We start from the raw sequence: 13,440 nt of genomic DNA, 5'->3' as shown, positions 1-13,440 counted from the left end.
AACTGTTTGGCCATAATGACCATCGTCATGTTTGGAGGAAAAAGGGGGAGGCTTGCAAGCCGAAGAACACCATCCCAACCTTGAAGCGCGGGGGTGGCAGCATCATGTTGTGGGGGTGCTTTGCTGTAGGAGGGACTGTGGTACTTCAAAAAATAGATGGCTTCATGAGGATATATTGAAGCAACATCTCAAGACATCAGTCAGGAAGTTAAAACTCACTTTTGTTGCCAGCGGTTTAGACATTAATGGCTGTGTGTTGAGTTATTTTGAGGGGACAGCAAATTTACACTGTTATACAAGCTGTACACTCACTACTTTACATTGTAGCAAAGTGTCATTTCTTCAGTGTTGTCACATGAAAATATATACTCAAATATTTACAAAAATGTGAGGGGTGTACTCACTTTTGTGATATACTGGATGTATATACATATATATATATATATATATATACACTGCTCAAAAAAATAAAGGGAACACTAAAATAACACATCCTAGATCTGAATACTTTTTATTAAATACTTTTTTTTTTACATAGTTGAATGTGCTGAAAACAAAATCACACAAAAATTATCAATGGAAATCAAATTTATCAACCCATGGAGGTCTGGATTTGGAGTCACACTCAAAATTAAAGTGGAAAACCACACTACAGGCTGATCCAACTTTCATGTAATGTCCTTAAAACAAGTCAAAATGAGCCTCAGTAGTTTGTGTGGCCTCCACGTGCCTGTATGACCTCCCTACAACGCCTGGGCATGCTCCTGATGAGGTGGCGGATGGTCTCCTGAGGGATCTCCTCCCAGACCTGGACTAAAGCATCCGCCAACTCCTGGACAGTCTGTGGTGCAACGTGGCGTTGGTGGATGGAGCGAGACATGATGTCCCAGATGTGCTCAATTGGATTCAAGTCTGGGGAATGGGCGGGCCAGTCTATAGCATCAATGCCTTCCTCTTGCAGGAACTGCTGACACACTCCAGCCACATGAGGTCTAGCATTGTCTTGCATTAGGAGGAACCCAGGGCCAACCGCACCAGCATATGGTCTCACAAGGGGTCTGAGGATCTGTACCTAATGGCAGTCGGGCTACCTCTGGCGAGCACATTGAGGGCTGTGCGGCCCCCCAAAGAAATGCCACCCCACACCATGACTGACCCACCGACAAACCGGTCATGCTGGAGGATGTTGCAGGCAGCAGAACGTTCTCCACGGCGTCTCCAGACTCTGTCACGTCTGTCACATGTGCTCAGTGTGAACCTGCTTTAATCTGTGAAGAGCACAGGGCACCAGTGGCAAATTGGCCAATCTTGGTGTTCTCTGGCAAATGCCAAACGTCCTGCACGGTGTTGGGCTGTAAGCACAACCCCCACCTGTGGACGTCGGGCCCTCATACCACCCTCATGGAGTCTGTTTCTGACCGTTTGAGCAGACACATGCACATTTGTGGCCTGCTGGAGGTCATTTTGCAGGGCTCTGGCAGTGCTCCTCCTGCTCCTCCTTGCACAAAGGCGGAGGTAGCGGTCGTGCTGCTGGGTTGTTGCCCTCCTACGGCCTCCTCCACGTCTCCTGATGTACTGGCCTGTCTCCTGGTAGCGCCTCCATGCTCTGGACACTACGCTGACAGACACAGCAAACCTTCTTGCCACAGCTCGCATTGATGTGCCATCCTGGATGAGATGCACTACCTGAGCCACTTGTGAGGGTTTTAGACTCCGTCTCATGCAATAATTTCCACCTGTTGTCTATTCCATTTGCATAACAGCATGTGAAATGTATTGTCAATCAGTGTTGCTTCCTAAGTGGACAGTTTGAGTTCACAGAAGTGTGATTGACTTGGAGTTACATTGTGTTGTTTAAGTGTTCCCTTTTCTTTGAGCAGTGTTGTCAGCACATTCAACTATGTAAAGAAAAAAATATTTAATAAGAATATTTCATTCATTCAGATCTAGGATGTGTTATTTTAGTGTTCCCTTAATTTTTTTGAGCAGTGTAGTACTACTTGCAAATTCAATTTAGGAAGTGCAACGTTTTGATCACAAAGACAATCGTCAAGGCCTCATTCCTTCTTTAATCTAGGTAGGATTAATGAATTGATGAATTTCATCTAGATTATAGTGTTACACTAAAAGTCTTAATCTGAATACAGTGCAGTATGTTGTCCAGTGAGAGTGACTAACAGTCTGACTCTCTCCTGTCCTGATGTCTCCCAGGTCAGACTGTCTCTCCCCAGTCCCAGCCAGCCACCACAGAGGGCAAGGAACATGTCAGCCGGGAGAACAGCCATGTGGACTTCAGCAAGGTCTAGCCTGGTCGCACCATTATTTGTATGTTCTGTATAGCCAAGTCCTATGGTTGTTGTCATACTAAGGTTGGCTACCAGGTTACCCAAAAGTTTCTACTAAGCACAATTCTATTTTTTTTATCGACATGCAGTACATTAGCAAGTAGCTACATTACTGTGACTATGCTAACCACCAGTTAGTATGTTTTAGACCCGTGGGTTAATTTACTATGCTGTGTGACCCACTCAAAGCGTTTAGCCATTTCTCTGTAGCTCAATGAATAATAAACCCACGGATTCTAGTCACAACTCAGTATCTAGCCAGACATCTGCTGTAGCCAATTTATGACAGATTTCTCAGTGGGCCTATCCATGATCCCTTGGCCCTCATTTCAGTCGACCCTATTTAGCATATTTTCCTATCTCCTATTAGCTAAATAGGATTAATGTCTGTAGATTGACCTCCACTTCATGAAGAAGATTCCACCCGGTGCAGAGGCATCCAATGTCCTGGTGGGGGAGCTAGAGTTCTTGGAGCAGCCCGTGGTGGCCTTTGTCCGTCTGTGTCCCGCCGTGCTGCTCAACGGCCTAGCTGAGGTCCCCATCACCACCAGGTCAGACACGCACACTTTAATTTTATTATAATATTGTTATTAATGATGATTACAGTTAATACTATGAATTGTATGTGTTCGTAAATGAAGTGGGATAGGTGTTTTTGCATTGGGTAAGTTCCTGAGTGGATGCACTCTATTTAAGGTTAAAAAACATGGTTAAAACCTTCTTCTCTGTTCTCCCTCAGGTTCCTGTTCATTCTGCTGGGGCCTCTGGGAAAAGGACCACAGTACCATGAGATTGGACGATCCATCGCAACTCTGATGACAGACGAGGTAAGTAGCCACGTTGCAGTAGTCCTGTGTGTGCTTTTCCCTGCGTGGCCTTTGGTTATGTTAGCCAAGTTTATGACGCATACAGGTTAACCCCATTCCCTCTCTGCCAACCTCCCAGGTGTTCCATGATGTGGCGTATAAAGCCAAGGACAGGAACGACCTGGTGGCCGGCATCGATGAGTTCCTGGACCAGGTGACTGTGTTGCCACCTGGGGAGTGGGACCCCTCCATCAGGATAGAGCCGCCCAAAAACGTGCCCTCTCAGGTGAGCCTCTTCCTGGTGGTGTCTATGCCATCACCCCTAACCAGAGACTTGTTTTGAGATGCATATATAGTTGACTCTGACCCTATGCCATCATCTCTTAGTTTGCTTCCGACTGCATCTCTGGCTAAACCCAATCAGAATTTTACTCGGATTTAACTGCTGGTGTACCCCAAGGACATGCTCTAAATCCCTTCTGAATCAATTTGTTTTGTTTTTCTATCATCAGCTGTTTTTGGTACGTGCCAGACTGCTTGTCCTTAAAAAAGCAGTCCCGTGTTGTTGGAAGGAATGTTTTTCCTGACAGGCTATTTTAGGACAATCCCTACTAGCGGAGATGCATTGAAAATAAATGATATATTTTTGGCAAATTAATATTTATTTTCCATCTGACCTCTGACCTCTATTCTTTACCACACAGGAAAAGCGCAAGGTCCCTCCTCTACCCAACGGAGATCTGGGAGAAGCAGAGGAACCTGGTGGCCATGGAGGCCCAGAGCTACAGCGCACAGGAAGGTAGGTTAGAGTGTGTGTGTTGTGGTTGTGAGTTGAAGGGAAGTGGTGTGTGTGTTTGGGCTGAGATTAGGCTGGCTAGCACTGTGAGTGTGATCTACACCACTGTGGACCATCTAAGGTCCTCTTTGTCTTTCAGTCCCCTGTTTATCTCCTCTCCTGCTCTCCCTGTCCCCAGCAGTACATCTAGCCATCCTTTAAAAAACACACATCCTTATGGGTCTCTCTCGTTCCTCGAGCTCTGTGTTCACAAAAAGAGCTGTGATTGATTCAGTGTGATATATGCATTTGGAATCATCCATGCGTACTTTCCTACATAAGACCAGCGTCACTTATTAAAATGTGCCTCGACAACACTGGGGAAACACTCTAGCTATTTTGGTAACACTTTATTGTACAATTTGATGTCCACATATAATGCACCAACTGTGTGTACGTTAACTAAGGTCCGATTTGAATCTTTTATTTAGCTATTATAAGTTCGTCATGTAATCACGTACACTTATAATACGAGCACTAAGTGTGCATTAACTAAGTGCTGACCTGAATATGTTTTATAGGTGAAAATTAGTTCAATAGTTAATAGCCTACAGCATTCGCTCATAAGCATTTTGATCCTGTAAGTAAAGTGTTACCTAATCTCTTAAAATGCCTAACAAATACTTAACAATGCAAAATAATGTATATGAATTCATGAATTATTAGTATCTTATTAGCAGTAGCTTTTAAGTACTAATGGACACTCACAATACAGTGTTACAACTTTATTAACAATACTTTATTATAGGTGTCATGTGTTTTGGGTATCTACAGTAGTGTAGTAGAGTGTATCTAGAGCGAGGAGGAAGCTGCAGTAGTGTGATACAGTATATTTAGAGTGAGGCAGTAGGCTATGTGCAGCTGTAGTAAGTGGATACTGTATGTCGTGGGTTTTGAAGTGATGTAGTTGTAAGGGATGCTCCCTGCTACAGTAGGTCTCTGAGGAACTCATCCTGACGTGTAAAGTAGATTGGCCTGCAGCCCAGTTCTGCTATGAGCCATGATCTCCCGGAGGGCCAACAGCGTAGCATCCATCCCCGCACGCTTGAAAAACCACTCAAAGTCACGCCCCCCTCCCTCCGTTACCCCGGCAACCGCCTCTGGCTAGGTCGCCATGTGCTTCCTCTACCATCAGAATGTTTCCTTTCTCCTCCTAGTATGTGGCCTGTGGGGGGAAGAAAAAACACATTTAAAAACACACTATGGTGCATACTTTTTACTTGAAACTGAAAAATGAAAGGGAACACATTTGACTCCTTTTACTTCATATGGTAATTGATGTTGGTTCACTAAGGTGGTGTGTGTGTGTGTGTGCTCGTGTACATGCGCTATTGTGTGTGTGATTTCCAGGTTCTTTGGAGGGTTCTTCATGGACATCAAGCGCAAGGCGCCCCACTACCTGTCTGACTACACGGACGCTTTGAGCCTGCAGTGTCTGGCCTCCTTCCTTTTCCTCTACTGTGCCTGCATGTCTCCTGTCATCACCTTCGGCGGACTGCTGGGGGAAGCCACCGAGGGACGCATAGTAAGACACACCGCTCGTACCACATGACACGCGTTGGCTTTGCTGCGTTAACAACATGTTGTCCCGAATGGCAGAAGAACAGTCTGGCTTTCTGAAGGCCTTACTTCATGTGTTCGTCGGGATTTCTGATGGAGTTATACACAACAATAAAGCACTTTTATATTCACCCGTTAGGTAAGCAACGATGGTGTCCCGATGAAGCTGAACTAAACGAATAGCTAGGTTTTGGTTGCCGTATCCCCTAGTAGATAACCATCTTCAACAAATGAAGACTGCACAGACAGTGCAGTTATTATGAAAGCGCTATGTAACCTGTCGTCCATTAACCCATTACTGTCACTTCCCCTTTTGGCCAGAGTGCAATTGAGTCCCTGTTCGGAGCCTCCATGACGGGGATAGCCTACTCCCTGTTCGCTGGGCAGCCTCTCACCATCCTAGGCAGCACAGGCCCTGTTCTAGTGTTTGAGAAGATTCTCTTCAAATTCTGCAAGTGAGTTTGCCCCACTTCAGATACGTTGTCATGTTGTCTTAGGTGCTCTCATCACTGTGACATGGCTACAGTACATTGATCCTGGCATTCAGGAAGACTTTAGGTATATGGGTTTTTCTAAGGCTGTCTGTGTGTGTGCGTGTGTGTCCGTGTGTGTGTCGCTCGTGTGAAAATCGGTGACAACCTCGGCCCAAGAAGAAATGTTTATTTTGGTCTAATAGTTAATATGTTGGTCTTCCGAGTGGGAGATGGGGGTTCGCATCCCACAAGTTACACGTTTATGTGTGTCCACAGGGACTATAACCATGGCTACAGTTGAAGTTGGAGGTTGACTTACACTTAGGTTGGAGTCATTAAAACTAGTTTTTCAACCACTCCACAAATTTCTTGAAAACAAACTATAGTTTTGGCAAGTTGGTTAGGACATCTACTTTGTGCATGACACAAGTCATTTTAAGAAAAATTGTTTACAGACAGATTATTTCACTTATAATTCACTGTATCACAATTCCAGTGGGTCAGAAGTTTACGTACACTAATTTAACTGTGCCTTTAAACAGCTTGGAAAATTCCAGAAAATTATGTCATGGCTTTAGAAGCTTCTGATAGGCTAATTGACATAATTTGAGTCAATTGGAGGTGTACCTGGGGAGGTATTTCAAGGCCTACCTTCAAACTCAGTGCCTCTTTGCTTGACATCATGGGAAAATCAAAAGAAATCAGCCAAGACCTCAGAAAAACAATTGTAGACCTCCACAAGTCTGGTTCATCCTTGGGAGCAATTTCCAAATGCCTGAACGTACCACGTTCATCTGTACAAACAATAGTACGCAAGTATAAAAACCATGGGGCCACGCAGCCATCATACCGCTCAGGAAGGAGACGCGTTCTGTCTCCTAGAGATGAACGTTCTTTGGTGCGAAAAGTGCAAATCAATCCCAGAACAACAGCAAAGGACTTTGTGAAGATGCTGGAGGAAACAGGCACAAAAGTATCTATATCCACAGTAAAACGAGTCCTATATTGACATAACCTGAAAGGCCGCTCAGCAAGGAAGAAGCTACTGCTCCAAAACCGCCATAAAAAAGCCAGACTACGGTTTGCAACTGCACATGGGGACAAATGTCATACTTTTTGTAGAAATGTCCTCTGGTCTGATGAAATGAAAATGGAACTTTATGGCCATAATGACCATTGTTATGTTTGGAGGAATAAGGGGGAGGCTTGCAAGCCGAAGAACACTATCCCAACCATGAAGCACGGGGGTGGCAGCATCATGTTGTGGGGGTGCTTTGCTGCAGGAGGGACTGGTGCACTTCACAAAATAGATTGCTTCACGAGGCAGGAAAATTATGTGGATATATTGAAGCAACATCTCAAGACATAAATCAGGAAGTTAAAGCTTGGTCGAAAATGGGTCTTCCAAATGGACAATGACCCCAAGCATACTTCCAAAGTTGTGACAAAATGGCTTAAGGACAACAAAGTTAAGGTATTGGAGGGGCCATCACAAAGCCCTGACCTCAGTCCTATAGAACAATTTGTGGGCAGAACTGAAAAAGCGTGTGCGAGCAAGGAGGCCTAGAATCCTGACTCAGTTACACCAGCTCTGTCAGGAGGAATGGGAGAAAATTCACCCAACTTATTGTGGGAAGCTTGGGGAAGGCAACCCAAAACGTTTGACCCAAGTTAAATGATTTAAAGGCAATGCTATCAAATACTCAAATAGATGATGATCCTAACTGACCTAACACAGGGAATTTTACTCTGATTAAATGTCAGGAATTGTGAAAAACTGAGTTTAAATGTATTTGGCTCAGGTGTATGTAGACTTCCGACTTCAACTGTATATATGTGAACAGATCTGGGACCAGGCAAATTGGAAATGTATTGGCAGATAATGTTAAGTACAATGTCTGTGGTACTGTACCACTGACATATTGACGGCTCCACTATAAATATATTTAATGTTAGTGACTCCATTTCCACTATGCAAAGATTTGGACAGAATCAAAGTGTGTGCATGAGTGACTGGCTCATGCTGAATCATGTCTCTCTGAAACAAGTCATTCATGCACACTCGCACTTAGCATTGCAGTCACTTATTGTGTGTGTGTGTGTGCGCGCATGCATATGTGTGTGTGTGTGTCTGTGTATGTGCGCTCGTGTAAAAATCGGTGACAACCTCGGCCCAAGAAGGAATGTCCTTTTGGTCTAATGGTTAAGACGTTGGCCTCCCGAGTGGGAGATGGGGGTTCGCATCCCACCAGTTACACGTGTGTGTGTGTGTGTGTTTGTCCACAGGGACTATGACCTGTCCTACCTCTCCCTGAGGGCCTGTATCGGCCTGTGGACGGCGTTCCTCTGCCTGGTCCTGGTGGCTACAGACGCTAGCTCCCTGGTCTGTTACATCACCCGCTTCACAGAGGAGGCCTTCGCCTCGCTCATCTGCATCATCTTCATCTACGAGGCCCTGGAGAAACTCATCCACCTGGGGGAACACTACCCCATCAACATGAACAACAACCTGCAGAAACTCACCCAGTACTCGTAAGTCATGGAAATAGTATTAGTTAGTGGAACTAATACTCGTAAGTGGATCAAATAGTCATAAGTGGAACTGTTATAGTAGTACTCCTTTATCTGCCAACAAATTAAACTAGTAATCTTAACCTGTAGTATACTCTTAGAAAAAAGGTGCTATCTAGAACCTAAAAGGGTTCTTCGGGTGTCCCCACATGGAGAACCCTTTGAAGAACCCTTTTTGGTTCCAGGTTGAACCCTGTTGTTTCCAGATAGAACTATTTTGGGTTCCATGTATAACCCTTCCCACAGAGTGCTTTGATGGTGTAGCTAGCTAACACTAAAACTATGTGTACAGGACTCTGGTATACTGTCTGTGTTTTGGTCAACAACAAAAAAAGGGTTCTCCTATGGGGACAGCCAAAGAAACCCTTTTTGAAACCCTTTTTTTCTAAGAGTGTACTCATTAATGGAACCAATACTCCACTAACTACCGCTACTCTTCAGTGGAACTAGTAGTGATAGGAGTCAATTTGACCTCTTTGTTTAAGTAGCATTCTTAAATGTAAGTAGTACTCCACTTACAATACTGCAGGTGGAAAACAGTTTTTTGGGGCCACAACACAGACCGTATACCAGAGTGCTATACACATAGTTTTAGTGTTAGCTAGCTACATCATCAAAGCACAGATGGGCAACATGGGCAGTTTATCCAGTTTTTCGGTAATGCTCCAAGATTATTGCTGAATGCTGAATAATCCCATGTGTAAACCCAGGGACGTACATTAATACATGATGTAATCGTTCCAAGTCGATGTAATGTACGGTCAAGTTAATGTTTTCCATACATTGGTGAAGTCATCAAGATTAATCCTTATGGGTCATTCCATGACATTTCGTCAAGCCATGTCACCCGCCATCTCAGGTTGCTCTGAAATTGCTTCTGTAGTTAGAAACAGATAAGATTAGGATTCCTGAAACATTATTTTGTTGAAATATAATTTGATCTCTGAGAAATTAAATTGATGTCACCCAAATTGGCTGTTTTAATTTATAAGATTCATATAATCTTAAACAAATATAGTACCTAACATCCGATTTGGACCATAATTCTTCATAACAATGAGTAAGACTTGAGGAATCCAATGAAGGCCACCCACTGAACCCCCATATCTCACACCAAACCCACCCCAACAACCAGTATACAGTATCAGTTCTCTATGTCTGGCACGTAGTACGGAGCTGCTGCTTGGAGTATTGCTTCTTCATCCTTTGTAATGTATTCCCTGTGAATCTGGAGATGTCCCCCCCCCCTGTTCAGAGAAATTAGCCATTGAAGTCACTTCTATTCTGTATCATAAATTAGTGTGAAGGTACCAAATTTTGCCCACTAGATGCCGCTGTTCCTGCTACTGACACCACACCCTTTTATCCATTTTGCTGGTCTCTTGTGTTTATTAAATGGATCACAACATTTTCTTTGCTACTTTAGGTAGACAACCAATTGCTTTTGCTCATATAAATCCTAAAAATTAAAATGGCCAATTTGGGTGCAATCCTTTAATTTCTCAGAAATCAAATTATATTTCAACAAAATAATATTTATGTGTGTTGTGCTCTGGCAGGTGTGCGTGTGTGGAGCCAAAGGATCCCAGCAACTCCACTCTGAGGTACTGGGAGGACAGGAACATCACTGCATCAGAGGTCAACTGGACCAGCATGGAGGTCAAGGTAAAGAGGGGTTTGAAGCCTAAAAGCCCTGATCTTGGGTTCAGGGGGATGAAGCCATGCTCTGTAAGGACTACCTCCTTCTGTAGCGGAGCACCAGCCGCACTGTGCAATCATCACATGAACTTCTAGAGGTCAGTAGTATTATAGTGCAGGGTCAGGCACTACGGGGTACTATTGACCAATAACCACCCCCTGAAGTAAAATTGAGACATGATTGTTGTCTCTACCTTCTTGCCCTTTGTGCTGTTGTCTGTGCCCATTAATGTTTGTACCATGCTGTGTTGCTACCATGTTGTCATCATGTTGTGTTGCTACCATGCTGTGTTGCCATGTGTTGCTGCCATGCTATGTTGTTGACCTAGGTCTCCATGCAGTGTTGTGGTGTCTCTCTTGTTGGGATGTGTGTTTTGTCCTATATTTTTATTAAATGTTTTATTTTTAATCCCGTCCCCGTCCCCACAGGAGGCCTTTTGCCTTTCGGTAGGCCGTCATTGTACATAAGAATTTGTTCTCAACTGACTTGCCTAGTTAAATAAAGGTAACGTAAATAAAACAATGTAACTAACACTCCTTACTCGATTACTTCTAAAATATCGCTCATCAGCAAATTGCTACAAATATTATATTGTATAAATATAGTGTATTTTTCATGGTGAAATAGCCCCCCCCCCCTGGAGAGGGCTGTGAGGCTATAGGGATAGACATTGTCTCTTGGTGGTACAATGTGTTTCCCCAGAGGGAACAAAACAGTGTGACAGGATTAAAGACATGCAGGCAGGAATTCAACAGGATTTAACCACGCACAGTCACCATAGAGCGTTCTTTTAGTATTCACTGTGACTCTGTCACACTTCTGAAGGCTTAGTGTGTCAATCTCACTCCCACGTATGCACACACACACACAGATGCATGCACATACTGTATGCACACCTGCATGAAGCCAGTCACGCATATGCACACATGCACACACACATGCACGCACGAACACACACACACACTATGTGACTGCAATCCAAAGTGCATGCGTGCATGTATGAATGACTGGGTTCACACAGACATGGTTCAGCATTGGCCAGTCACTCATGCCCTTTGATTCTGTCCAAATCAGTGCATAGAGGACATGAAATATATTTATAGTGGAGCCATTCCTATGAAATGTCAGTGGTAGTGTACTACAGATTACATGTACAAACATTTGATCTAACGTTGAGTGTGCCAATGCATTTCTAATTAGCCTGGTTCCAGATCTGTTAAGTGTGTGAAGCCTATGGTTGTGGCAACCATACAGTAAGAGTTGGCTATCTGCAAACAGATCTGGGACCAGGCTACCTTCGACTGGGTCTTATTATCTTTCCTATCTAGGTAACTCATGCCTTACAGTGGCTGTGTCCAAATAACCATACTTGCTTTCTAAATAGCAGGCTTTTTGGGTATGCGAAAAAATGTTTTATTGTATGTGAAATGTAACAAAAACAAAAAAATGTGTATGCCTTAAATGCCAGGATGTCATACTCTGTTCGGTGCACAGAATTTGCTGCAACACTATTGAGGAAGATAATCATCTTTTCACACCCACGTGTGTTTGACAACAGCTGATAATCAGAATAGGCGCTCTTCAAACAAACAATTCAAACATAAACAAATAGTGGGGAACAAGTGTGATTGTGCATTAGATGACGCCTTCTCAGTATGGATGAGTAGTAATGTTGATATTTGTTGCCTACTGAATAGCCTACATTTTTACTAAACAGCACGTTCAGGTAAGATGGCCAGTCTATCCTGTATAACTTCATAGGAAATATATGGGGTTCCACTCAGGTCTCTCTCTGTATCTTCCTGTTGTAGGAGTGCTTTGTGTTCCGGGGGGAGTTTGAGGGCAGCGCCTGTGGCCCCCACGGACCCTACATTCCTGACGTCCTCTTCTGGTCCGTGGTCCTCTTCTTCTCCACTGTCTTCATGTCCGCTTTCCTCAAGGAGTTCAAGACCAGCCGCTACTTCCCCACCAAGGCACGTCCATCTACACCTCAGGCTTCCTGAGTGCAAGGAATGTGGACCGGTAGCCACATGTGCAGGGATTTCAATGATATTTGATTGATCGATGCTTGTCCCTTAATCGCTCAGACTTTGGTGGATGTATCAGTGTTCAACCGCCTACAGGTGCCTCATTGTGTGAAATAATATGATAATCTACCCATTCTGTTTCAATCATATGGCAATGAGTGCTGTTTTGTGCTGCAGGAGTAAGAATGGATTTTCCGGTATACTGATGCCCCCTTGTGGCATCTGAGATCCTACACTTATTGCACTTTATTATTAGGATAAATTGCCTTTAATTAACCAGGTAAGTCATTGAGAACACATTGTCTTTTACAACAACGACCTGAACAAGATGGATGTGAGACACCGTGCCGCCAAGCAGACAAGTGAAGACGGTGCAGACCCTTCACTTGTATTCAAATGGCACTGAGCACTCGGAGATTCACCATAAACTCAGTTCCTAGATTGACTGTGAGTTTCTCTTGCTCTTCAGGTGAGGGCCCAGATCAGTGACTTTGCTGTTTTCATCACCATCCTCACCATGGTCTTAGTGGACTACGCCCTAGGAATCCCCTCACCCAAACTGCAGGTCCCCGACAAGTTCAAGGTGAGTACACACACACACACACACGTGTGCACACACACACGGATCATGATCATGTTCACTCCCTCCCACAGCCAACCAGAGACGACCGTGGTTGGATCGTGAACCCAATAGGACGCAACCCGTGGTGGACCACCATAATCGCGGTCCTCCCTGCGCTGCTCTGCACCATCCTCATCTTCATGGACCAACAGATCACGGCTGTTATCATCAACAGGAAGGAGCACAAACTGAAGGTGATGGCTGCCAATTCAAGTCATTCTACTGTCAGCTTTTAGTGCTATATGATGGTAAAAAGAAATGATCACAGCTAAAGTGTGAAATTGAAAATGTAACAGATCATTATTACAATATAATTAACAGTCAAAGCCCTAAAAGCTGATTTCTATTTTTGGGTTTTGACCAAACATGTTTTGGGGACTGTTTAATTTCTGTCCCATTTTGCTATGGTTGCCATTTAATAAACCAAAGTTTTGCATACTGTTCCTCATTTCTCCATAACTAAAGATCTGAACAGTATACAGTATATCTCCTTATTGTTAAT

General features: G+C 43.9%; 1 protein-coding gene across 5 annotated transcripts in view; it reads left to right on the top strand.

Annotated features, from left to right (window-relative positions):
• The window catches only part of LOC112266457 (sodium-driven chloride bicarbonate exchanger-like), a 53,468-nt gene that overhangs the window by 35,290 nt on the left and 4,738 nt on the right, over positions 1–13,440 (top strand). For all 5 annotated transcript variants that reach the window (XM_042296973.1, XM_042296974.1, XM_042296976.1 and 2 more), the window contains 12 exons: positions 2,212–2,300; positions 2,739–2,896; positions 3,085–3,172; positions 3,291–3,437; positions 3,856–3,950; positions 5,337–5,511; positions 5,868–6,001; positions 8,306–8,551; positions 10,150–10,255; positions 12,101–12,262; positions 12,786–12,899; positions 12,971–13,132. In XM_042296973.1, the coding sequence (XP_042152907.1) occupies positions 2,212–2,300; positions 2,739–2,896; positions 3,085–3,172; positions 3,291–3,437; positions 3,856–3,950; positions 5,337–5,511; positions 5,868–6,001; positions 8,306–8,551; positions 10,150–10,255; positions 12,101–12,262; positions 12,786–12,899; positions 12,971–13,132 (1,676 nt within the window). The remainder of the gene's footprint in view (positions 1–2,211; positions 2,301–2,738; positions 2,897–3,084; positions 3,173–3,290; positions 3,438–3,855; positions 3,951–5,336; positions 5,512–5,867; positions 6,002–8,305; positions 8,552–10,149; positions 10,256–12,100; positions 12,263–12,785; positions 12,900–12,970; positions 13,133–13,440) is intronic.

This window comes from Oncorhynchus tshawytscha, linkage group LG14 (genome assembly GCF_018296145.1).
Source record: "Oncorhynchus tshawytscha isolate Ot180627B linkage group LG14, Otsh_v2.0, whole genome shotgun sequence".
Taxonomy (NCBI): domain Eukaryota; kingdom Metazoa; phylum Chordata; class Actinopteri; order Salmoniformes; family Salmonidae; genus Oncorhynchus; species Oncorhynchus tshawytscha.
Note: the sequence above shows the minus strand (reverse complement) of the source record. Positions and strands in the feature narration are given on the sequence as shown.